Source organism: Apis cerana, linkage group LG1 (assembly GCF_029169275.1).
Source record: "Apis cerana isolate GH-2021 linkage group LG1, AcerK_1.0, whole genome shotgun sequence".
Taxonomy (NCBI): domain Eukaryota; kingdom Metazoa; phylum Arthropoda; class Insecta; order Hymenoptera; family Apidae; genus Apis; species Apis cerana.
The window spans coordinates 24,496,673-24,523,078 of record NC_083852.1 but is presented as its reverse complement, the minus strand read 5'-3'; the positions used below and the strand labels follow the sequence as shown (position 1 = coordinate 24,523,078).

The 26,406-nt window shown below is 22.2% G+C and overlaps 4 protein-coding genes across 12 annotated transcripts in view; 2 read left to right on the top strand and 2 right to left on the bottom strand.

Moving 5' to 3' along the window:
* Positions 1 to 31: 31 nt before the first annotated feature.
* LOC108002136 (cysteine-rich hydrophobic domain-containing protein 2) lies at positions 32 to 20,754 on the top strand. 2 transcript variants are annotated; one of them, XM_062087026.1, is made up of 4 exons: positions 32 to 843; positions 1,306 to 1,516; positions 1,646 to 1,762; positions 20,540 to 20,754. In XM_062087026.1, the coding sequence occupies exons 1-4, from the start codon at positions 725 to 727 to the stop codon at positions 20,705 to 20,707; spliced, it is 615 nt and encodes a 204-aa protein (XP_061943010.1). In that variant the 5' UTR covers positions 32 to 724; the 3' UTR covers positions 20,708 to 20,754. The 2 variants fall into 2 exon arrangements, with proteins under 2 accessions (XP_061943010.1, XP_016919118.1); XM_017063629.3 differs by lacking the exon at positions 20,540 to 20,754 and adding an exon at positions 2,061 to 2,931 and having other exon boundaries at positions 396 to 843.
* On the top strand, positions 5,638 to 7,975 carry LOC108002031 (uncharacterized). Its single transcript, XM_062087015.1, has 8 exons — positions 5,638 to 5,728; positions 5,816 to 5,967; positions 6,105 to 6,295; positions 6,520 to 6,692; positions 6,766 to 6,982; positions 7,046 to 7,228; positions 7,299 to 7,482; positions 7,567 to 7,975. Exons 2-8 carry the CDS (start codon positions 5,870 to 5,872, stop codon positions 7,838 to 7,840), a joined length of 1,320 nt encoding a protein of 439 aa, XP_061942999.1. The 5' UTR covers positions 5,638 to 5,728; positions 5,816 to 5,869; the 3' UTR covers positions 7,841 to 7,975.
* LOC108001986 (uncharacterized) lies at positions 7,476 to 12,463 on the bottom strand. 6 transcript variants are annotated; one of them, XM_062087009.1, is made up of 6 exons: positions 12,108 to 12,463; positions 11,553 to 11,634; positions 11,199 to 11,322; positions 10,327 to 11,094; positions 9,996 to 10,259; positions 7,476 to 9,715 (listed from the first exon to the last, which is right to left on the bottom strand). In XM_062087009.1, exons 1-6 carry the CDS (start codon positions 12,127 to 12,129, stop codon positions 9,584 to 9,586), a joined length of 1,392 nt encoding a protein of 463 aa, XP_061942993.1. In that variant the 5' UTR covers positions 12,130 to 12,463; the 3' UTR covers positions 7,476 to 9,583. The 6 variants fall into 6 exon arrangements, with proteins under 6 accessions (XP_061942993.1, XP_061942994.1, XP_061942998.1 ...); XM_062087010.1 differs by having other exon boundaries at positions 10,345 to 11,094; XM_062087014.1 differs by lacking the exon at positions 12,108 to 12,463 and adding an exon at positions 11,978 to 12,033.
* Positions 13,391 to 26,406, bottom strand: part of LOC108002101 (tribbles homolog 2) — a 28,864-nt gene continuing 15,848 nt past the window's right edge. For all 3 annotated transcript variants that reach the window (XM_017063557.3, XM_017063556.2, XM_062087017.1), the window contains 2 exons: positions 23,135 to 23,436; positions 13,391 to 16,800 (listed from right to left, as the gene is read on the bottom strand). In XM_017063557.3, coding sequence (XP_016919046.2) covers positions 16,350 to 16,800; positions 23,135 to 23,436 — 753 coding nt within the window. In that variant the 3' untranslated portion in view covers positions 13,391 to 16,349. The remainder of the gene's footprint in view (positions 16,801 to 23,134; positions 23,437 to 26,406) is intronic.

Here is a 26,406-nt window from a genome sequence, read left to right as displayed (position 1 = left end):
GAAAAAATCTAGGAAATGAAGGTTAAACAATGTTGAAACAAAATTTAATATTTTTATTTTAAGATTAGTACTAAAAAAAAATGTAATTTTTTAATAAATTTAATATTTCTTTATGATTTAACTTTTATAATTATTATAATTATAATTGAAAATATAAATTTAGAAAAATAAATTGAAATTATTTTCATTTTAATATTATAAATTAGAATTTGTAAATATTAATCGAATGTGTAAATTAAATATATAAATTAGATAATATTTTAATAATAATTTATTATTTTTATGATCTTATTTCTGTAAAAAAAAATAAAATAATAATTTTATAAAACAATATACACAGCTGTATTCCGAATTTTGGTCATATAAAATGACATTAAATATATCTGGTTTCTAAAATTCAAACTTTTATAAATTATAAAGTTGGTGAACCTGAAATCGCATTGAATGAAAAATTGATGAGCTGTGAGCTATGAGCATCTGCAGTGCGCGTCGTGTGTTGTGTTGTGAATGGTGTTATTGCAAATAACTTTCAATTGAAAGTTTGCTATTTGGCCTATTATTCATGGCTACGAAAATGTTTTGTGCATAACACTTAAAATCAATGTACGTTGTAATTCTTAAATATAAATGAAAAGAAACTGCATTTCATTAGAATAAAAGTCGTTTATTTGCGACAACATATAGTTGTATCATTCGTTGAGCGGGAACCGTTGAATATTACACAATGGCAGATTTCGATGCAATATATGAAGAAGAAGAAGAAAATGAACAAAATTTAGAAGAACATTACGTGACAATGGTGCCAGATCCTATAATTATTCGTGGAGCTGGCAATATGACCGTGTAAGCAAGTTATTCTTTTTTATATATATGTAAATTCAGTATTGTATTTCATGAACAAAGAATCGGACTACAAATGCTATTTTTATATTGTTATTTTTTGTTTATTTTTAATTATTTTTCTTTTAAAAAAATAGAGAACATAATCGGATTATAAATATACTGTTTTTATACTGTTATTTTTTTCATTTTTAATTATTTTTCTTTCACATTAAAAAAATATTTATAAAATATTAGTACATAATATAAATATAATTTTTTGAAATATATAAATTGATATATTTTTTATTTGATTATTATATTTTTTATTATTTTTTTTAATTTACTTCTAAAAAAGATCATAAATGAAATAATTTAAAAATTATTTTTTAAATATTTGCAATTTGTATAAGAAAATCAATATATATTTATAAATTAGAAAATGTATTTTTACTTAACATATTAAAATTGTAATTATTATTTCAGATTTGGACTTAGTAATCGTTTTGAATCAGAATTTCCAAATGGTTTAGTGTCACGTGTTGCTCCAGAAGAATTTAAAGCAACTGTTATGAGAATAAACAGTGTATTAAAAAAAACATTACCAGTTAATGTTAAATGGTTATTTTGTGGTTGCGTTTGCTGTTGCTGTACTTTAGGTTGTTCTCTTTGGCCAGTTATTTGTTTGAGTAAAAGAGTAAATATTAATATCTTTATGAAGATATATATTTATTATCTTATATATAATTATCTTTTATATATAAATTTAAATAATATAAAATTAAATGTCTGATAACATAAACAATTCTTATTTTATTTTTTATAGACACAACATTCATTAAACAAATTATTAGAATGGGAAAATAGTAGACTATATCATAAACTTGGGTTACATTGGAGATTGGCAAAACAGAGATGTGATAGTTCATCCATGATGGAATATGTAAGTAAACATAAATTGAATTTTTTATATTTTTATTTATTTTATTTTAAAACTTAATACTATTTTGTACATATATCAAAATTATTCTATATTTATATAATATTTATAAATTTTTTTTTTTATAAATTTATAATATTTTTAAATTTATTTTTTTCATTTTTTTAATTATGTAAATAGTTAAGAGAAGCCTTATTAATGTGAACCAGCTTATATTTTTAATTACATTATCTATTCTTAAGCATTGATTTTTGTTTAGATATATGTATACACTTATTTGTTTTCATCTTTTATATTTCAGGTTCTTTTAATTGAATTTATTCCAAAAATACCCATATATAAACCTGATTAAAGAAAAGATCTGGATTCTCATATGACTTATGCACATAAAAAATTAGTGCAAACTCTAAGATATGAAAAGCCAATAGTTTCTGGCTTAATTTTAAAATAAGAAAATGTAAAATGTCACTAAATGACATTTGTGGGATGCTTATTTTTGTAAATATTATATGTAGGATTGCACAGTACAATAATGAGATATAAATGCGGAACATTTATCATATAACAGTTATCATAATCTTATAAAATTTATTTTACCAAGTATAAAATGACAACAACTTATATATTCATTTTTTATAAAAGAGATAGCTTTGCTTTTAATTTTGAATTATTTATAAAAAAATATCAACAAATATTTATGAGTTTGCACAGAAAAAACCAAAAAACGGGATTATTATGAATATTTAAAAAGTACTGCTTAATATTTAGTTTACTAGTTTACTAGTCATTAAAACATATTTTTGTCCTTTTATTAATAATTTCTTAAAACCTAATAATTTCTAAACTTTCAATTAGGTATTAAGCTTTCAGGTAAGAAATTAATCTGATACAGTACAACGAATGGATTTTAAAATATTTGTGATTTGAGAACGAATAATAACTATCAGAAGTTCTCATATAATTACAAAGTGCAAAATCTACAAATATCAGTTTATTTATATATGCAATATGAGCACTTATTTTCTTTATAGGTTGATTTCTTACCAAGGTGATATTAGAAAATATAATACATATATATTTTACTTTTTGACATAAATTTAAGATAGCAAAAATATAGTTGCTATCAAAAGATAATGATATTATTTTCAGTTGAAATATAAATTGTTTTGAACTATGGGTAAACTATTTTCTTATTATAAAAAAAAAGAAAGAAATAATTTTTTGATTAGTCATAGCATTTTTAAAAAGAACTTAAAAAAAGAAATTAAAAAAAGAATTTAAAGAAAGTTTAAAAAAAAAAAAGAAAAGTACAATTGTTATATAATATATAAATATTAAGTAAAAGATCATCATTAAATAATAAATTTACTACAATGTTTTTTTAAAATTTTAGAAAAATTTTTTTATTCTGTTTTTATATCACATTAAATGGTTCTGCACAGACATTTCTTTATAAATAAATTTTTTCTTTCTAAGTAAAAATTTATTTTAATACATGGAAATAACTATAATAATATATAGAAAAATACATTATAAATACATATTAAAATTTTGAAAAACATAAGAAATATATTTCTTTTTTATTTAGTGGCTGTGATTGAGAACATAAGACTAGTTTTCATTTCAAATATATATTTTACAAATATAACTGATATATCTGAATTTATATAAACTCATAATAAATATTTTTCTGTCGTTCTAAGGCATGTACTTAATTTGCGAAATTATTAATAATTTTTTTTAATATCTATACAATAATTTATATAAATATCATTTTGAGAACATAGAAAAAAATATTTTTAATAAAAATAAATATTAAATAAAATAATTAAAATAATTATTAATATACAAATTTAATTTGTAATATTTCATTCTAAATTATATGAATTGTTAATACTTTATTTGAGATGTACTGTGCAATGGAACCATAAATGTAAAAATATTTGATCTTTTTTGTGTTATAAAAAATATATTATAATTATAATAATATTATATAAAATTATTAATTGTAAGAGTCAATGTGCGTTTATGCTGTCTATTAATAATTTATATATTTGTAATTATCAATGGTTGTTCATTCTTTTTCTTGAAATTAATTTAGGTAATACGAGTACTTTTTAACATTGTTAAGTATATAAATATAAATGTTTTAAAAATTGTATTTTGATAAACAAAAATTTGGAAATGTAAATTATTTATTAACACTAGAACTTTGGATAATAACTTTTGTTTTTGCTTTTTTTCCTCTTATTATTTTGGTCTTCTTTAAAAATGAAATTAATTTTATTTTTTAATTATATGATATATAAAATATTTGACATGTCATTAAACATTTAATTGATTATGAAAATAATATTATTGAATAAAACTTAAATTAAATGATTATATAAAATAAAAGATTATTATATAGAATAAATTCCAAGGTTCTAGGGATAATCAAGAGACATGAATTTATTTCTTCATAAGTTGATGTAATTGCATTTAATACATCAACAGAAATTAAAAATTGCATTTTTGTTTGATTTACATATTATTGGAATATTAGTAAAATGCATAGTTAATTTCTTGAATTGTATTTTTTTTATAGATAAATTTTTTTATAAATAAATTGCATATTTTTATGAATGTGATTATTAAGAAACTTATATTTAAAAAGTAAGACATCACAGATAATTAATAATTTTAAGAAACCTAGAGTTTTAAAATAAAAAAGTTATCAACTTATTTTGAAGAGAGAAGTTGTAATTGTTTTGCATTAAATCTGACAAATTTACTAATACTTAAAAAAAAACATTCTTATAAAAAAAATATTTCTTCGGAAGTAGACAAATCTATTTAAATATTAATATAATAGAAAGATTGATATAAAGAAAAGAATATCAGACGTTTTTAGCCAATTTATATAATATTCTTGGGCAGATACAAAATTTATGAAACAAAAAGGATATATTTTTGATAGGCAAAATGAATAATGAAATGTAATATCATTTTTGTTGTATTTACTATAGTATTACATTAATTGTTTTTTGTGAAAATGTAATAAAGAAATTTTTAGAAAATTATAGTAAAAGAAATAAAATTTTATTTAACTAACCTAATGAAATAATTTTTAAAATAAATATAAAATATATATAAAATTTAATATATAAAATATGAAACATAATTTATTGCTATTGCAATAAAATTTCATTTTTATGAAAATAAATATCAAGCTATCATATTTTTATTGTGTGCCTTTTAAATTGTATAAATTATACATATTATATATTGAAAATACATTGTAAATTATATTTCCATGAATTAATAGTGATTTCTAGTGATCTAATGCATATACTTATATGTATACTTATATATATTTATATGTATTAAAATATAAATTTTTATATTTCACAATTCATTTAATGTTAATTTTATATTTGATTAATATTATCTGTAATTTAATAATTTAAAAGATAAATTATATTTTAAATTTAAAAAAAAAACTTATATTTAACAGGAAAATATACAATCTTTTTAAAATATATACTATTATATATTATATATTTAATTGTTATTAAAATATTTAATTATAATTTTGTTATTATTCTATAATGTTAAATATATTATTTTATAGTATTTAATTTTTCCTAGAATATTATTTTTATATTTATAATAATATTTATTTTTTTTATTATAGTTAATATTATATTTAAAGAAAAATTTTCTTTAAAGTTTTAATTTTATATAAAAATATAAAATATATGTATGTATAATATATATATTATATAAATTTTCATTATAATATATAAGTGTATATATGTAAAATACAGATCTGCTTCTAGTCACATACACATCTAAGCTTTTATTTGCATTGAAATGATATTTGCTAAGAATAATTCTATGTTATGATAATTAACAACAGATGTCTTTAAAATTTTTAATGAGAAGATATTATTAGTCATGATATTGAAAAATATTTGACAGAGAAAGGTATATAAATTTTAAATAAAAGCATATTTTTTTTATAATAATTGTATAATATATATTTTTTATAGATATACATAATATATTTTTTAGATATTATTGCACAATAATTTTTTATATCTTTCATGCAAATATATATATATACAAATGATTTCATTTAATAAAATAAATCTGCAATTTATATTAATATTAAATATATTATTACAATCAATTCAATGTATTGAAATTCCAGTAAATGAAATCAGGTGAGACATGAAAGATTTGATAAAAATTATAAATAAATTTAATTAAGAAAAAAAATATAATAAAAATTATTATATATTATTATTAATATATTATATATATTATTATTTTCATTTATATATTTACATCTATTGTGTAGTTCTTATATTAAAGGAAATTTATCGTGTCCACTACCATTAACAAGTTTGGATTTTATTTACAATTTTTCACAACCCAATTTAGAAATTATATGGCCTTGTGAAGTTCGTTTTTATTGGTTATCATTACAACCATTTGTTAAATTTGTGCGTTTTTTACTTAGCTATATAACACCATTTATTATAATACTTGGTAAGTGAAAAAAAAAATTAGTTTTCTACATCATATGAGAATATGTTTTTTTTATGTCATATAAAGCTGTTATATAGCTTATTATAATATAATAAATTAATTATTTTATACTATTATTATATACTATTATATTATATATTATTATATATTATATATTATATATTATTATATACTATTATTATATTATAATATCATAAAATATTATTTATATTAATTATTTATAGGTGTATTATTAAACATTATTTCTTTTGTAATGTTAAATACACCTATACTTTGTGAATCAAACTTATCACTTTATTTAAAAGCACTTGCATTATCTGATAATGGAGCACTAATACTTAATTATGCTGTGGGTATTGCAAAGTCACATTTTATATTTGTTAATAATCTTTTTATGGTAAGTATAAATAAAATAAATAGTTAATTTTGTTCTATATCTAACTAGAAACTTAAATTAATAATATTTTTAGAACAGTAGATTCTTATGCAGCTTAAATTCTGTTATTATGGAATTTTTTCAATTTACTTCAACTTGGTTGGTTGTAGTTCTCACATGGACACGAGTATTTGCTATTACATTTCCTTTTGAAATATATGGTCATTATAATAATTGTTCTGAAATAATAATTATTATTATTTTAATATGTATTAGTTTTATAATATCATTAACAAAGTTATATTCAGGAGGTAAATTTTATATTATATTAAATTTATAAAAATTTAAATTTTAATATTTTATCATATTTTCAGGCTATGAAACAGATAGTGTTTTTGAATTTATACCATGTCAAAAAAAAATAAAACCATGGGGTAATGCTATGTATTTTTATATTGCATTATCTACTTGGTTACCATTACTTTTTATATTTATTGGAAATATTTTATTGATTAGACACATGAAAAAAACTGAAAAAATCCATTGTCAATTAACTCGTAAGTAAATTATTCAAATATCTTTTATAATTGAAAAAATATGAATACATTTAATGACATTATTTCTTAGAAAATTTCAGATATAAAATAAATAGAATGCATCATACTTCTAAAACATTATTTGTAGTATCAACTGTTTATTTAGTGTTATTATTACCCCTTGGTATAGTTGAAACTTTAGAACTTTATTGGGATGTTGTATTAATTAAATTCCCTGATACTGAAATAAAAAAAAAGACAGAATATATACATTGGTATAAATTTAATAATATATAATATATATATATATAATAAATTGATAGCTTTTATGTATGTTACAATTATTACTTATTTTTCAGGTTAAAAGAAAAAATGTTATTGAAATGGTGTCGTGGTTTATGCTTTCACATATATCATTGGAATTTTGCAATTAATTTTTTTTTATATTATCTCACAGGTAAAAAATTTAGAAATGTTATTATACAGACAGTAAGGCACTTTAAAATTATAATTTTTTCCATCTTTTCTAAATATATTAATAAATATATATCATGTTTAAAATCTCCTACACATTTAAAATCTGTGAAGTTTTTGAATGTTATAAAATTTATTGATAAAAATTACCGCACTTAATGAATATTCTATCTCTACTATTTTTTTTTTAAAATGATAGCGCTATTATCGTAAATATTTATAAAAAATTATATTTATGAATAAAATTTATAAAAATTAACATTAATAAATACCGCAAAATAGTTTTTATGTCAACATATAGTTTTGATATTTATACATTTTTATTTATTTTATAATAAATTTTATATCACTCCTTTATTACATGCTTTTTACAATTTACAAAAAATTAATATTACATATAATATTAAATAATTTATTTTATATGCATAATAAAAATGATCATTAATACAACTTGATATCACATGGTATATGTAACAACTTTAGAAATATATAAATAAGTTTAAAAATCAAATTATTCTATAAAATTATAATTATTTTAATTTTGTTTTTTTATCAAATATCTGATCCTATATAGATCAATGAATATGGAATTAATAAAATTATTGATTATTAATATTGGAATTGAAATTTTTTTCCATATTTCTATAAATTTTAAAATAATAATTGTAATTTGTAATAATAATTTATTACATGTTTACATTGAAAAGTATTTACTTTTATATACATATATATATATATATATATATATATATATATTCTTTTACACAAATATTTTTAAATATATTTCATTGCAATAAGAATATAAGTATTTACATATGCAACATTTAAATATAACAAATATTTAAATTCATATTTTCGAAATTATATATCTATATACTGTACATTAATTATACCATTATTTTTATACCAGTGATTCCAATCAGAATACATTTTAAATATTACAAATTAGAATTAATATGTATTAAAATTAAATGACACTAAATATAAAATATAATATTCACATAATATTTATTAATTATAAGACTTTTTTTTATCTCTTTTTAATTATTCTAAAATAATATGTAACAATATGTTAGTTAAACAAAAAAATAACAATAATATTAAAATATATGTTTAATTATAATTCATATATTTTTATAATTTTGCATTAATTTTAATATATTTAAAATATTTTTAATGAATATAAAAAAATATAATCATTCTTTTTAGATGTACTTATATATTGCATATTATATAATTTTTTGAGTCAATAAAATCACTGATTATAAAATAAGTACAATTCTCTATTACATAAAGAATATAAATAAATTATAAATTATAAAGGAAGAAATCATTATTTTGATATTAAAAAATTTTAAAAATTGAAAAAATATGAAATTATTAGAAAATTTTTTTGTGTATATATTTTTTTTTCATTTGCATATATTTCAATAAATAAAATATTTTAGTAAAAATTTTATTTTCTATTTCTACTTTTTTTTTTAGAAAATAATATTTTTTAATTTTAGAACATATTAGTAGATATTTGTGATGTAAAAATAAGAAAAAATTAATTGTTTTGTTGAAAAATTATATTGCTCTATTTTTAAATTGTAAAAGTTTCAAAATTGTTAATTTCAGAAAATAAATTTGAAAAAAAGTGATAAAAATATCTTATTGAAATTTTTAAGGCAATGCATATTTGCACATAATTCAGTCTTTTTATAAATATAAAATTCTTGAAATATATATTTAATCATTTATGACCATTGAAACATGATTTAAATACTTCAATACAAATCGTAAATTTTTCATTTTTTATCTTATTAATACACCATAAAAATATTTTTTTATGTATAAAAAATAAGAATTGTAATAGAAAAATTATTGACATACTACTTATAATATAGTACAACATGTAAATTAATATAGTGAAACATTACGTGGGATTCTATTTACGTAGTTTATTGGAAATTGACCTTTTCTTTGATCTCCACTTTCTCCATATAACCAATCTTGCGATATCCTTGATAGTACTGTAATTTTTTCTCCTTCCTGTTACATATATATATATATATAAAATATATGAAATTTAAATAATTTTTAAAAGAAAAAGAAAGAAACTTGATAAACAAATGATTTTTTCCATTGATATAGTGTATTATATAAGAAATATATCATATAGGAAAATATAAATAATCTTGATTATTTTTTACATATTTACAAATTTTTCAAATAGATCATATTTATGTAAATATGTAATAATTACTTAATATAAAATTTCTTTATAATTTAATATGTTAGAACATTCTTGTCTATATCAAGATAAACTTACATCGAATGATAAATCTTCAGTTGTTTCTCCTTTAAAAGGATAAATAGCAGTAACAATATTATCTGGAATATCAGGCACTGGTATTTTTATATCAATAAAATTAATAGGAAATATTCCTTGTTGATTTCCTATTCTACCCTCCATCCAATCTTCATTAATTTTTTTTATTAAATATATTATATCACCTTCTTTGAAAGATAAATCACCCACATGTGTTAATGGAAAATCATATAATGCAATTCCATAAGGTTCTTCATTATTAATCTAAAAATAAAAAATAGAAAAATGTAAATTATTTTGATAAAATTATAATATAAGTTGAATAACTTACTGAAGAATCATTATTCACTTCTGTTAAATATTCTAATGGTGGTGCAGGTGGTGGAATTGTGGGCATTGGTGGCGAAGGACTATCTTTTAAATCATTTTGCCATGAATTAGTTAAATCCAATGTCATTGGCTTAGTCAAAGACATTATTTTATTTAAACATTTTGAATTAATTTCAATATTATTTATTTTTTGTTCTCTTTTTATTTGTACAATTTTTGGTGCTGGTGGTTTTGGTGGTTTTGCACGAATTATAGTTGGCATTGATTGAGTATTTTTAAAAGATGTCTGATTGTAAATCATTTGATTATTGGTATGATTATTTGTGTTGAAAGCAAAAAAACATGCATCTCCTACATGTTTTATAGACTGTAATGTATTATGATTAGTTACTTCTAATGGTTCAAATGGATCTATTACTGAATTAATTTTCCATGGATCACTTTGCAATGCTTTTTTAGTAGATATTCCAAAAAGATCAAAATCATCTTCAAAAGCACTTTCAGTTTGAGATGTGTTTCCACTACTTGTAAATGCAGATAGATTTGAATTTCCATCACTGCCAAAACTATCAATGCTAATACCATCACTACTTGATCGAATGGTAAATGTTGGAGATCCAGGTGGACTAAAATCTATTAGACAAACTGATCCATTTATCTTTTCTGATTGTAATATTATATTTTGTTCTTGATTATTTAATTGTGTTATACTTGAGTTGTCATTTTTTTTTCTTCCAAAAAAATTAGTTAGAAGTTCTGTTGGTTTTGTCTGTTAATTATATAAATAAATAATATTAAATATTTAATAATTAAATTTAATTAATAATATTGATTATTTATTAATTATAAAGTATTTAATAGATATCAACATACTGATTTTTTAAACTTTTCCCTTTGTGTTTGTGAATAATTTTGATTGAACTTTGGTGGTGGTGGCCGAGGAGGTGGCTTTTTCTTTTGAATAGGTTGTCGTATTGTCGAAGATCCAAAAACATTTCTATATAGATCAAAAAAATTAATTAAATTTTTTAGATAAAATAAATAATAAATTTAAATTTTTACATAACATGACAAATAGAATATGTGCATATTTAGATATTACATAAAAATTAGATATTTAGTATTTAGATATTTAGTATTACATAAAAATATATGTATAAAAAAAATATTTATTAAAAAATTATAAAGAAATATAAAAAATCTATTAAATCATAATATTAAACTTACGTGTTATTCCAATTAATGTTTCTTTGTGCTGTTGAACTGATAGGTGGAGGAGGAGGAGCAGAACGTGTAGGAATTCGCATTTCTGAAAGCAAATCATAAAATGAAATGATATTTTAAAAGGATTTTCGATAAGATGCGTTACAATATATAACATATGAGCAAACATTCATTATATTCTCTTTTATACATTTATACATGCAAATAAAATTACTAGAAATATAAAATGAAATTTATAAAAATAATATCTGTATTCACAATAATACAGTTTCTACGTCTCAATGATACGCCCATTAAAGTGTCAAATATCTTTTGACGCAATACGAATTTAAAGATGGTGTAATAATAATTAAAAATTTAATAAATCACAATATATATATTAAATTTCATATATGAATAAAAAATATGACGTAATAATGTTTAATTACGATATCAAATATGTAAATAAAAAATTATAATATTTTTATTTAATTATATAGATATTTCTTTGAATTAAACAGATTGATTAATTTTTTAAATAAAAATAACACTATTGACAGATTTATACATACTACTCACCTGTTTTTACATTTGCGGCCATTTTTCATTCAATACGATTGCAACTACATCTTAAATTACAACACGATAATATGCTTAAAATAAATTGATTGAATAACAATTAATTTTCGTAGTTCGATTAGTTAATAATTTATATATCAATCGAAATCTTATTGAATGCAAATCGAAAAAATATCAATTGTTTTTTAACTGTTTCATGTCATTATGTTTTAATGATTTCACTTGTTAAGAAAAAGGAAAAACTGCATTAGTAATGTTTAATTTTTAAAATTATAAATAACATGCCTGTTCTGAAAATTTTATATATTTCATAATGAAATTGTTTGTTAGTTACTATTACTTATTGTTATATTTTATATATGTATAAAACACATACATACATATATATATATATATATACGGGAAAGCTTTTAAAATTAATATAATTATTAAATTATCTATAACGAATCACATATTTATTTAAAATTTTCAAAATTATGAAGATATATCATTATTAATTTCCCTAGCTTTAAGATTTCCTAGATATTTTAATTCTATCATAATGGTAATTGAAATTCTTAACTGTAATTGGACTATTAATCTCTATGAAATAATATATATATTAATTACCAATAATTTAAATTGTTATTTACTTCATATAAATTTGATTGTATATAAAATATAAAATATCTTTTTCATTTTTTATATTAATATTTACATAAATTTTATATTTTAATTTATTGTAATATATATATATATATATATATATATATACATATATTTCATGTAATATTATATAATGTTTGCTATCAATGAAATTTGTAAAAAATTATATAAAAATATAAAATTTATATAAATATAAAACAATAAATAAATTTTCTATTTTATCGTACGATATTCGAAATTGACCAAGTTTATATCGTTTATTTATTGAAATAATGATACAATTAAAAATTTGTAGTTTTTAAATTTGACATGAAAAAATCTATTATTGTTTATATTTTATTTATATTGAAAAAATTGTATAAGTAAAATACTTGCAAGAATTTACATTACTAATTATATTATCATTATATCATATTATTAGATATTAATAAAAAAGATATTATGTAGAAACAAATAAAAATATTATTATAATTTATTATAAATTATTATTAATAATCTCAATCATATTCTCCAGAAATTTATTAATTTCGTAATGTTTTCTTTTAACTTTAATTTTATCAATTACTTTAAAATAACACATGTATATCTTATTATTTTATGAAAAGATTTTTTTAAAGAATTATACTCACTTAAGCAAATATTTATCATAAACGCCATTTTATTTACCTATGTACATAATTTTTATTTTTATTGAATATTTATTAGGATTTAATGAAGAACTTAATGAAGTGGACTGAATTTATGTACATGTTTCAGCATCAATGAAACGTTCTCACCATATCATTGTACCCTAACTCAAATGATACGACGACTTATGCACTGAACACACGATATCCAGTATACGAAGAGAATTGCATTAAAATATGAAGGAAAAAAATTTCTTACACATATTCAACACATACATTTGGTAATTTTGCATTTGACTTTTGCAGGAATTACAAAATAATTTAGAGATATCAAATAACAGAACGAATAATATATTTTTTGAATCAAATTATTAATAAAACTTAAAGATTTTGTCATTTAATTTTTATAATATAGATTTACAATATTATTCTATTTTGAGAAAAAAAGAAAAATAATATAAAAAAGAAAAATCAAAATAAAAAAATTATCAAATTTTTGAAATTAAAATAAAATACATACAAAAATTTTTTGTTTGGTGGTTCATAAATAAATTTTGTTACAATATTTAAAAAAACAAAAATTAATTCCAATTTAAATGGAAATCCAAATAAAATGAAATCTGCAACAATTTAAAAAAAAAATGATGAATACTTATTCCTAAAATTATACAAGTAAATTTTATATTACTAATATTTGCTATATTTTCTTAATATCGCCGATAAATGTATGCATATTTTTGTTTCAAAAGGAATATACATACATATTAATTTTTTTACGCACATAAAAAGTTAAATTTTAATATTTTAATGATTTAAATAAATGATAATGTTGACAATATAAGAATAAAGATGTACGAGCATATACGAAAATAGAAATAAATAAATAACTAAAAAATTTACATCAATGATATTTTCTGATAATGATATATATTAAAACATTTTTAATAATATATCTCCAATTTCAGAAAGAACAAATTTAATTGAGACAATAAATAATTACTCGTAAATCTTTGCGAATAATCTAAGTTGCACAATTTCTCATTATTAAGAAAAGAGACTTCCTCCAATATTCTTTCATTAAAATCACAATATACATTATTGATTCTTATTCTAGGCCATTCTTCGTCACGTAGACAAAAAAAAACGCAAATTAAAAAAAAAAAAAAAAAAAAAAATAGAATAAACTATTCGACGTAACCGCTATTTAATCCTTTATTTGGTATCTTTTCGATGAACATGGCTTTTATTTACAGCCTGCAAAAACAATATTGCTATTTGTAATTAATTAAAAAATTACGTATATTGAATTCATATATTTACCATAAAACATTATATATTCTCGATGGAAGAAACATAATGTGATTATTATAAGTTAATTAAATTTTTTTTGTTTCTGCAAATATTTTACCATTTTTATATATTTAGATACATTTTTTTAAAAAGATAATTTCATTTTATTTATTTTATTTTTAAAATATTTATAAAATATTTTTAATTTAAAATAGCTTGATTTTTTTGTTAAAAAAATTGTCAATTATTTATAAATTGAACTTTTGTATAGAAATATTCTTTTTAACTCTTAAATGATTGATTTTTAAATGTTTACTAAAGTTGAATTGTACAATTTTTATTATTAATTTTATATTTCAAAACTTTTTAATGCTTTAATTTTAAATCAGAGTTAATCTCAGAAAACTAATTCAATTTTTTTTTATCATTTATTTATCCTTTATTGAATATATTCCTATATTTTTTCTCATAGATATTGATATAGTATACTAAACTATGATGTACAGTATTAATATAAATATCAATATGAATAGAATATATCTTGTATTTTATTACCAATAAATCAATTCCTAATTATATTATAGGTAGTAGAGGATTATATAAGGAAGGAATATTCTTTCCTTAAACGGTTCTTATCTAATTGAATTATATTTATTTAAAATTTTGGACAGTTTTAAAATTGCACTATATATTTCTTCCAGCAAGAATTAAGTATCTATCGCACATCAGCTATAAATGCTTGGTTATATCAACATTAAATACATAAATTTATGTATTAAAATTGTACATTATAAAACAATTGAGGAATTATTATACATGATATACAATTTAGTTATTGTCAGTTATTAAGATAAGTTCAAATTTTATTACGTCTAAAACATAGTCGTTTAAATTCTGACAAGACCAAGAAGTTGATTTTTGTGGATACTGTTAAGAATAAAGTTAAAAATAAAATTAAGAATAAAATTGAGGGGCAGTGTGACGTTACAATTATCATATAATTAGATTAAGAATTAGAATAGATTTTGTTCTTAGGACGGGTTACTATTCATATATTGCCCCATTCTTAAATTAACTATGGTTCATTTTCAGGCATTATTATGCCTATTTGAAAAATGATTAAAAAGAACATAATAGATCAATGCAGTTTTAGCTTTAATATTTTTATTCATTTGTCATATCATTTAATTCTTGTAAAAGAAATTTCTTAAATTTTTTTAATTCAATATTATCTTTTTTGTTTTGGTTAAAAAAACCTATATCATGTGAATAATTCCTTTTTATGATTCCTTTTTATATGAAATCTTGAATAAAACAAAAAGAAAGAGTAATTATTCTAAATTATTATATTTTGATCTTTGTACTTCTTCCTATTTTCATAATATATAATATTTCATAATATTTTCATAATATTCATATAGATAAAGAGAATGAAGAATTTTATTTTTACTCATTTTTTCTCCAATTTTTTACACAATATAACCGAGCGTCTATAACTATTTTACATTATCATATAAAACAAAACACAAAAAAAAAAAAAGATTAAAAATAAGAAACAAAAGCCATGTTAACTCGGAACGCGAAATTTTTTCTCTTCACAGAATTTTCATCCAAATAGGATTAATTAACAAAGAAAGCTGGATCCAGCGCGAGCGGAATATATCTTTTTCTCCCGGAAGAGTCAGTCTTGAGAATTATTAGGTAGTTCTGGTACAATTTGATCCTGACATGAGGATCTGCTAGATGTAGTACAGACTCGTAATGGTTTTGCGAGCCATGGATGCCTCGGTACGTCCTCCGCGTATGGCCTCTCGGACGGTTCTTTTCTCAGCAATGAACGGATCAGACATCGAGCACGTGGACTCAGACCTTCTGGTACTGCGAATTGGCCACGTGAGATTTTCGCGAACAGAGATGCATGCTCAGCATCATTAAATGGATAACGGCCAACCAACATTGTATAGAGTAATACACCAAGTGACCAGATGTCAGCTGCTTTGCCAGAATAGGCTCGTCCTGAACGTAATACTTCCGGTGCCACATAGGCTGGGCAACCCCGTCGATCAGTCAGTTTGTCATTGTCACCTTCAACGATTACTGCATCTTCCAGACTTTCTAAACGAAGTCGTGTTCTGAAATGAAAAGAATCGAAATGTTAACATAAATTTATTGTAAATTTAAATAAATAAATGTTTTGATATATTAATAATATTAATTGTGAACGTATATCGGAAATTTTTTAAAAACTAATAATATATATTAAAGAATTTTATATTATTATATATTAAATAATTTTTTTATATTTAAAATGATTTATTTTATGATATTTTTATTATTTGAAACAAAAATAATTTACAAAATAATATCTTGCTTTCTATTCAATTTCATTATGTATATAATTTGTATAGAACAATATTGATGATTAACAAAATGATGAAATAAAAAAAGAACGATGTATAAATTTTTATATATGAAAATATTTTAAATTCAGCAAATGACATCGAGATTGAGCCATTGTGATATAATTCATAACATAAAAAAGCAGATCGAAAGCAGCGTTGAAAGAAATAAGAATATGGATTCACAAACTGTCAATTGATCAGATGACTTGTAAAGTAGAGATTTTAAAACATGTAATATCCAAACTCTACTTAATATCTCAAGTTATGATGCTTTCTTCTCACTATCTTTACGATATTTTATTGATATATCAACTTTTATCAACTTAATATACTTTTTGAATAAAACTTCTTACCGAATGTTTCTGTTTAATAGTGTTTAATAGTTGGAAAAAGAGAAGAAAAATGAATATATTGAAATATGATTCACTTTTAGTTAAAATAATTAAATTGATTGAAATATTTAACTCTTTTTTCATTTTAAAATAGCTAAACATAATTTGTATGCCATTTATCGTACTTATAAATGATGTTTTGGTTAATAAAATTTAAATATAATTGTGATACTAAATTGGGAAATAGAGAAAAATCGAAATAAAATTATCTTATTCCAACGATATTTATTTTTTGCCAACAGTAATTTTTTTAAAACATATTTAATACAGATTTGTCATAATATTCTTTGAGCAATGTTAAATTTTAAACTGGAAACTGATTCTTATATCATATATAATATATATATATATAATCACGGTTCATCAAGATAGTCGTTATAAATAAACATGCTAATAAAATTATTTTAAATTATTCTAGGAATATCATTAAAATCTTATCAAATTATAAAGAAATTTTGCATTTTATTTATAATTGAATTATTATTCACGATTATAATTACAATTGTAACTATTGTAACATAATACAAAATGTAATATAGAAATCTATTATGTAATATACTAAATTTTATCATATAAAATCAATGAGCATTAGATTTAAGATTTTTTATTATTTTTAATTTAGAGATTTATATAATTCTCATATATTATAATTCTCTTTGTCATTATCAATTTATTTATTATATTATTTATTATATTTTTTAAATTAATTTTTAAATGAAATTCAATGAAATTTATTTTTGAAATAAATGTTAATTCATTATTCGTAGAATGTTATTCTTTATCGTAATCATACTTTTGTCGATTCATCTCATCTCGAATCTTATCTCGTTTTGAAGAGAAAGAAGTAAAGAAAGGAAAAGACGGAGAGAGAGTTTATACGATCTTGAAAATCCGAGCGAGTGTCAACGGCCTCGAGTATCGTTTCCTAGAAAGAATCCGGTTTCGCCCGCTTCGATCATCGTACGCTCTGCTTTGGAGAGGATAGACCTATTATGGTACGGCAACTTTCTTTGCAAACTTTCACTCGTAAACAAATGATATCGACGACGACGACTCCTACGAGAGGCTGTTGGGTTCAAGAACCCCGTGTCATACGAAAGATAAATTTTAATGATGATTTTCTCCGAAGAGTCTCTCTTACGAATTTTATTTAAGAAATTGAGAAACTACACAATATATTGCTATTTATGCAAATTATATCAAAAGAAGTAAAAAACTTGTAAATTAAACATCGAGAAAAAAAGACAGCAGAAATTTTATTTGTGAATTTGTGTTCGTGAGAAGATTTATTTTAAAAATTAAAACAAATTAATTATTTAAAGTTGAACACGTACGTATATAAAATATTTAAATAGAAATAATATAAATTAGATTTTCTATAGATAGAAAAAAATTTGATAAAAATGTTTACAAAATGGATATACGATATTTTTTTAAACAATATTATATAAAAAAACAATGAAGAAAAAATGATTATATGAATTTAACAATCTTTGAATTAACAATATATTAATCTTTAATATAATACGAATAGTGATAAGATTTACAATGTAAATATATTATGAAGAAGTCATTCAATATCAATTAAAATTGAATTTCATCACGGCGTTCAATGACATAAAAAACACACGAACAAACTTGAGGAACTTCCGCTCGAAAGAAATTATTCTGTGTGACGTTGACCGATGTATGCATCCCTTTTGTATTATCGACTAGTTCGTCGAGACACTTGAACTCCATAAAAAGGCACATCCGGGAAATCGCTGATTCGATCAATCGATCATCGGCTAAAGAAACGGAAGGAGAAACGACAAAAGCGTCAAGGACTTAGATGGAAATGAATTTCTGGCTAGCTGTTATCGTTTGATCGATTGGTCCACGTGTTCAAAGGACAATAATGATGACACGAAGGAAAGAAAGAGAGAAAGATTGAGCGTCAAGAATCTTTGATGTCGATGAATTTCATATAATGCATATCAGAATTATATATATTATATATATATTAGAATTAGATACAAGATTATATGCTAAGCATCCATATATCATTTTGTGAATAACAATCTTTGTTTATAAAGATATTGTCATGTATTGTTCGTGCTATTGATACCGTATTATATATGAAGTATATAATAACATAGCGATGAAGCGTTTAAAAAAGAACACCTGTGCTCATTATCAATTTTGTGAAAGAAAGAATATAAAGAAAAAATATAATCATTTATCATCTAATAATAGATTTTCAAAATTTTAAGAAATAAATATATTTTATTTTAAAAATAATATATTTATATCTAGATATTTATTCTCTTCTTTGAAAACATTTTATAATTAAACTTATTTAAATTGAAATCAATATAATTACAATTAATTTTTAATTAAATTTTAAATATTTTATGAATTGAATAAAGCAAAAAAATTGTGATACTATGAGATAAATTTGAGGCCAAAGGAAATACAAGGATATTTGCATAAGCACGATTGCAATAAAATATAAGGATAGTTACATATTGATATTGCATACCGCAACTATCGTAATTATATTTATAACAAAACGACTGACACGAAACCGATGCATATCTCTCTGAAAATGCATTTTTAACGACACTCCTTTATAGATCCATTCTTTTACCGGAAACTTTTCTAATACAAATGTTTATTATGCAATATCTTTAGAAGATATACGATATCTAATGACAAATATTTTTAATATCTGTAGCTATATCGTTAATGAAAAAAATTATCTCATGTCTTCGAACATTAATATAAAAAAAGATAAAAAAAATTTTTAATTTGAATAAATTCATTTGAATAAATAAATTATATATGTATATATATATATATATATATATTTCTAATGTGATTTGATTGTAATATGTGTTAGATGTGATATCTAATCAGAATCATAAAAAATATTAACATTCATTTAAGCATTTATAATAATATACAAAGAATTTCATAAATATTTATTATTCATATCATTTATTTATTAAAACTTGATATTTCAACATTTATTCTTTATTTATTATATTTCAAATATTCGTATCAATAAAATATTTGCGATGCATATCTAATTTCAGAAAATATTTTGCGGGGTCAACGGATCTACGCGGCGCAGAATATATGACTCTAATGAAATCATGTGCAGAGAGACATTTATATATACGTCTGGATGTATTTTCTGGGAGGTGGAACGAACCACGCGTTTCCTAATTATACCAGCATTTCAAAATCTCCCCAGCCGATGAACCAATATGCTTTTCTGGCTTGCAACATTCTCTGTGCCTTCCTCTCTATCCCTACTCCATCACCTATCCTTACTCCCTCCCTTATAACGTGTAACTTGCTGATCTTTTCTTCTCGCTTCTCTCCTTATTCTACGCGCGGGAGCAGCTCACCGAGCGGCAGGAATGCGAGCGCAACGCGCGATTGACCAACACAACCGACGCGTACAACACGCGACGCAGTGGCTTTCTCCTTTTCTCAGCTTTTATCATTTCACACACTATATATTATACAGAATATATTTAAATAATATGAATTACAATATTTTATAACAAAATCTTAAAACTCAATAATCAAAATACAAAATACAAAATATTTCCATGATCAGAGAACAAGAAAATTGATAAAGATATAGATACATACAGATCTCATATATTCATTCATTTCATTAATTGAAATTATATGAAGGCATTTTATTTTTTATGTAAAATTAATATACACGAAATAAAAATTTGAATTTATATCTACAATTTTTTTTTTTAAATATCAGACAGAGACATTTTGAGATTTCATCAATACGAGAATATCGAGACTTCATTCGATCTCATCCAAATTTTTTCGACTTTTTTTCTAAAATTTTTGAAATTCGAAACAATTCGTATGTTACAACAATCCTATTTTTTCTCCAATTTGTTAATTAATATTTACAATTATTTCTATTCATATTTATACTTAATAATTTTTATATTTATATTGTGCGAAACTGTACGATACATATTTATAATATACGATCGTAAATGAGTTTGAATGTTTTAAGATATTCGCAATTAATGATTTAATTTTTGATAATGTTAAATAACGATTAACTTTTAGATTTTAAATTAAATAAAATAAAAAGTAATTATAATTTTTTACAAATATTCTAATTATTGAGAATTAATTAAAGATTAATTGAATTCTATATATATATATATAATTTGTAATATAATATCCAGAAAAAAATTTTACTCGTTTGCTCTGTTGATTGCGCGATAGCCCTCGAGTCGCCGCTGCATTCACTGCCACGAGGAACTCGCGTGTAGGTGCGTGGTATCGCGCGAACAGTCACGTTTAGCCGCGAGAACACGCCTAGCGAATAACTTGGTGTGGTGTGGCACCACGGCGTGGTCTGGCGTGGCGCGATCCGTTCGTTCCACGAATTCATTCCGTCCATATATACTGTAAAGCACATTATCGAAATGCCACCCTTTCGCAGGATTACAATATGTGAAATGAAGAAGATTATAGTCGGGCTTCATTAATCGAAGCTGTCTCTCGGTGTAACACGAAACAATGATAGCATTATCGTATCATATAAATTATATATATAACAGAATACAATTTTGAATAAAGTCAAAATGATTTACATTGCGTTTTTATAGCAACTGATCGACTAGTTCGATTAATAGCTTTATGCATTGCTATTTAGACTGCAATTGAATGAAGCTATTGATAGCTTTTAATTTAATAATACTTAATATGTAGCAATAATTAAGTTGGTGAAATTGAAATGAAATTTTACATTTATATAATTAAATTCACAAATTTTTTTTAAAACAATCAGAAATTAATTGATAGAATTATTTCATAAGATATTGAATTTTAAGATTAATATTTTATAAAAAGTAGAAAATCATATTTTTATTATTATTATTTTTAGATATAATAAGAAAAAAATTAAAAATAAAATTATATCTATTTTTCAATGATAGTAGAGATAATTTCTTAATCTGTGCACCATAATAATATTTTTACAGAAATTACATCAAGTATTTGAATCTAATGCAATGACGCTAAGTATAAAAGTATAGTTGAAATCATTGCTAGAAATGCAATAGTGACAACAACTTATCGAATTTGCAATAAATAATCAGATTGGAATGAAAACAAGAAAATAGAACAGAATTTATTAAACATCCAAGGGTTGCATATTGTGCCGGCGTGTATCAGCAAGTGAAGGGGAAATTAATTTATGTAGGCGTGGAAGTACTTCTTTTCTAAGATATATTCCTGTATAAATCGATGATGCAAAAGAATTACAGGCGAATATGGAAATGAAACGAATACGAACTGGTTTTCCATGGCTGAGCAACGTGCTATTCTTTTATTTGTTCCAAGAATGCCACAAATGATATGTAGGCGTACCAGTCATGTCAAATTGATAGCTACTTTGTCATTTTAAGAGATATTTTTTCAATGAATTATATATATCATTTAAATCAATATTATTAATTAGCTCATTTAATCTATTGTGATCTCATGTGATGTATTTATAATCGTTTAAATGTAGAATCATAAAATATTAAATTCATTCTTAAACAAAATATATAATAAAAGTAAATGATCGAAACAATTTCAATATTCAATTCAATATTCCAATTATCATCACTGCGTGATTTCATTTTTCTTACCTTGCTTCATCAGCGAAAACAAATTTCCTGAGTTTCAGGTCTCTAAGTACGACCCCATACTCGTGACATGTAGCCACGGCTTTGGCCGCTTGCCGGAAAAGCCGCCTCGCCTCTGGTTCCCGCAGTCTCCTGCGCGCCCTTACGTAGGCGTGCAGGTCACCGTGGTGACCCTCTAACAGGAGATAGCGTCGACCTCCAGGTGCTTCTACCACACCTGCGACACCGCTCGCCGCTCCAGTACCTTCTAATCGAAGGTGAGCTTGTAGTAGTGCTTCGCAACCTTTATCGCCTACGGTCAGCGCCTGAAATTCAGGAAAATTGTTGTCACTCATACCTTCAACATCGTTTCAAATTCATGTGAATAGATATATTTTTCTTATTAGAGTATATGATTACTCGTGATATACATATATATTATTAAATGTTAGGAATTGATGAATAACTTCAATATCAATGAAGGGTCAATTGAGGTGAATAGTTGAAGATTTTTTTTGTTAAAGAAAAAAATTGCAATAGAATTTTTATTTAGAACGAAAGAAATAGGAATAATAATAATAATAATAATAATATTAATAATAATAAAAAAGAATAAAATTTAAATGAAAAAAATTCAATTTTCAATTCGTTTTTTATTATCAAACTAATGTCCAATGTATAATATGTATGTATAATGTATAACGTATAATGAACCGATTGTAAATATGTAAATTTTCTTCAATAACTAACTTTTGTATAATGAATCGATACATATAAAATATCGCAAAGAAGGGAATTTCTCCACGCGAATCCCTTTAAGAAATGAGTCGTACTATTACGGTATGTTCTCAATAACAAGCACAATATCTTCCATTGTACTAGATAATTATACGTTAGCATTGACTGGTTAATACGGATATCCGCGAGAAGACAATACAAATATCCGGATCCCTTGAATTAACCACTTTACTAGTATATTATTGCGTTTCCTTTAAAATTGCTATTTTTTTTTCTTTTTCTATTTAATGAAATAATATTCGTCGACCCGTCTTTTGAGTTAATTCATCTCGCTATAAATTCCATTTATAATAATAACACTTAACTATTGCTAAAATATGTTTTCCTTTTAATTATTTTTATCGTAATAATCTATGAAAATAATTGATAATTAAAAGAACATAACGATTCCACGAATAATTTTCAATATTTTTAACAGATATATTTATTCATAAATTGTCATAAAAATTTTTTTTTAGAATATTCAGAATTTTTTTCAGACTTTTAATTTATCTCTGTATAATTTTATTATCATTTATTTTAGTCACACACAATATATATATATAAAAATTAAAAAATAAAAAGAGATTTTTTTCAAAAATTGATTATATTTTCAAACGAGAATCTTTCACGTACTGTAAGTCGATCATGGTCAACGTTTAAGGTCTCGCGGAATTGCATCCGGCTACACGGGATACCGGAGAAACGATGGGTTTTTCTATCCAATGACTAATTAGATTAATTGCGATCGAACTTGTCGGTTAATCATTGAATATATGTTACATATGTTAAAAAAAAAGTCGTATCAGAACTTATCTCTGTTGACAAGAAGGCAATTAATTTTTTAAAAAGTTATATTTGATTAATAACCGCCCTGCAAAAAATCGAACTTAATGAGATGTGATAATCTTTTTTTTTTCCATCACAAGAATCGGAAATTAAACGTATTAAAATAACAAAAATTGAAATTAAAATTTGCGCAATAATAATATCTTTTTTAATAGTTTTACTCTTTAAATTTTGCTTCTCTTTTATCGATAATGCAATAACATTTTTTTTATTTTATTATACCGAATGAATTTAAATTAATCAATAGAATACGTTGATCTATTAAGATATTCAAAAATAAAATTTTATTTGTGTCCAAATAGATTCAAGAATATTACGGTTAAATAGGAATTGATTTTACATAATTGTATATATGAAATATACACGTGTTTCGAATAGACGAAGAATTAAACAATTCAAATATGCCTTTACAAAATGGATCGATAAGGGCGCACACGAAATCTTGGCTACTTTTGAAACTTCGTTCGTTCGGCCATTTATCTCGCGTGTCGAAACCTGACACGGTTTCGAAACTCAGGTCCCATTAGTTTAATAAGGGCATCACTACGTTCTTTACGAAATCATCCGGTATACCGATCGATCATTACTTTTACGATGTTCGAAGATCTATGATCAAAATCATGTTTTCAGAATTAATATCTTACATGTTAAACGCTTAAAATTGTCATATCACTAGAATCGATTGTGATTTAATATTTGCGTTCTTCTTTCCACAGAAATATCTAGACTTTAATTGCTTTAACCCTCTTTCGTCACGAGTCTAACGCAACAGACTTTTTCACAAGGTCTTTCAAATTTGCCTTCCGATTGCGCCACGCGTCTTCTGTTAGACACTGGCATCGAGAAATTTATGGTTTTCATTATATACAGGCCAATGATCTGAAAGAGCTCTCGAGCAAGAGCAAAATTACTTTACACTTCACACCTTTTAATCGTTAAATTACACAAACCTTCGAAAAATAAACCAAGGGATCACGTTCTGTTCCCAAATATATTTCCAACGAAACGATTGCCACATAATTTCCAATGAATTTTTCTCACCATTGCCATCATTTTTTTACAAAATTCTTTGTACAATTATCTTCGATTGCGCTGTATTTTACTGATTTACCCTTAATCGTGTATACATATATGTTTTGAATAAGTTAGGGATATCCATAATAACATATAAAAATTTTAATCGTGATAAACATTTTAAAAATTCATTTCGTTCGGATTATAACAAGATCATGAAAGATGAATCAGCAAATTGTAATTGAAAGATTTAATTTTATCTATGAATTATATTGAAACTTATCTATGAATCAAATTGTTTAAAAAAATATTTTTGTTCTTCTAAAAATTGCTATTTTAACACATTTTTTAAGATACGAAATTTTCCATATTATTAGTCTTTGTAATTAAACATCAGTTGATCATCGAAAAAAAGATGAGTTTTTCTGTAACAAAAGTATTACTATTTTTCATAAATATTCATTATATCATATTAAAATATAAAATTAATTAAAAATTGTATAATATAATTATTCAAGTTATTCTATTATTCTATTATCTTAATTATAGCATAATAATAATAATAATAAATTTAAAAATCACGTTATAAAATCAAATACCTTATAATAAATTATATATTTTCTATTTCGAGATATTTTAACTTTATTTTATTTGAT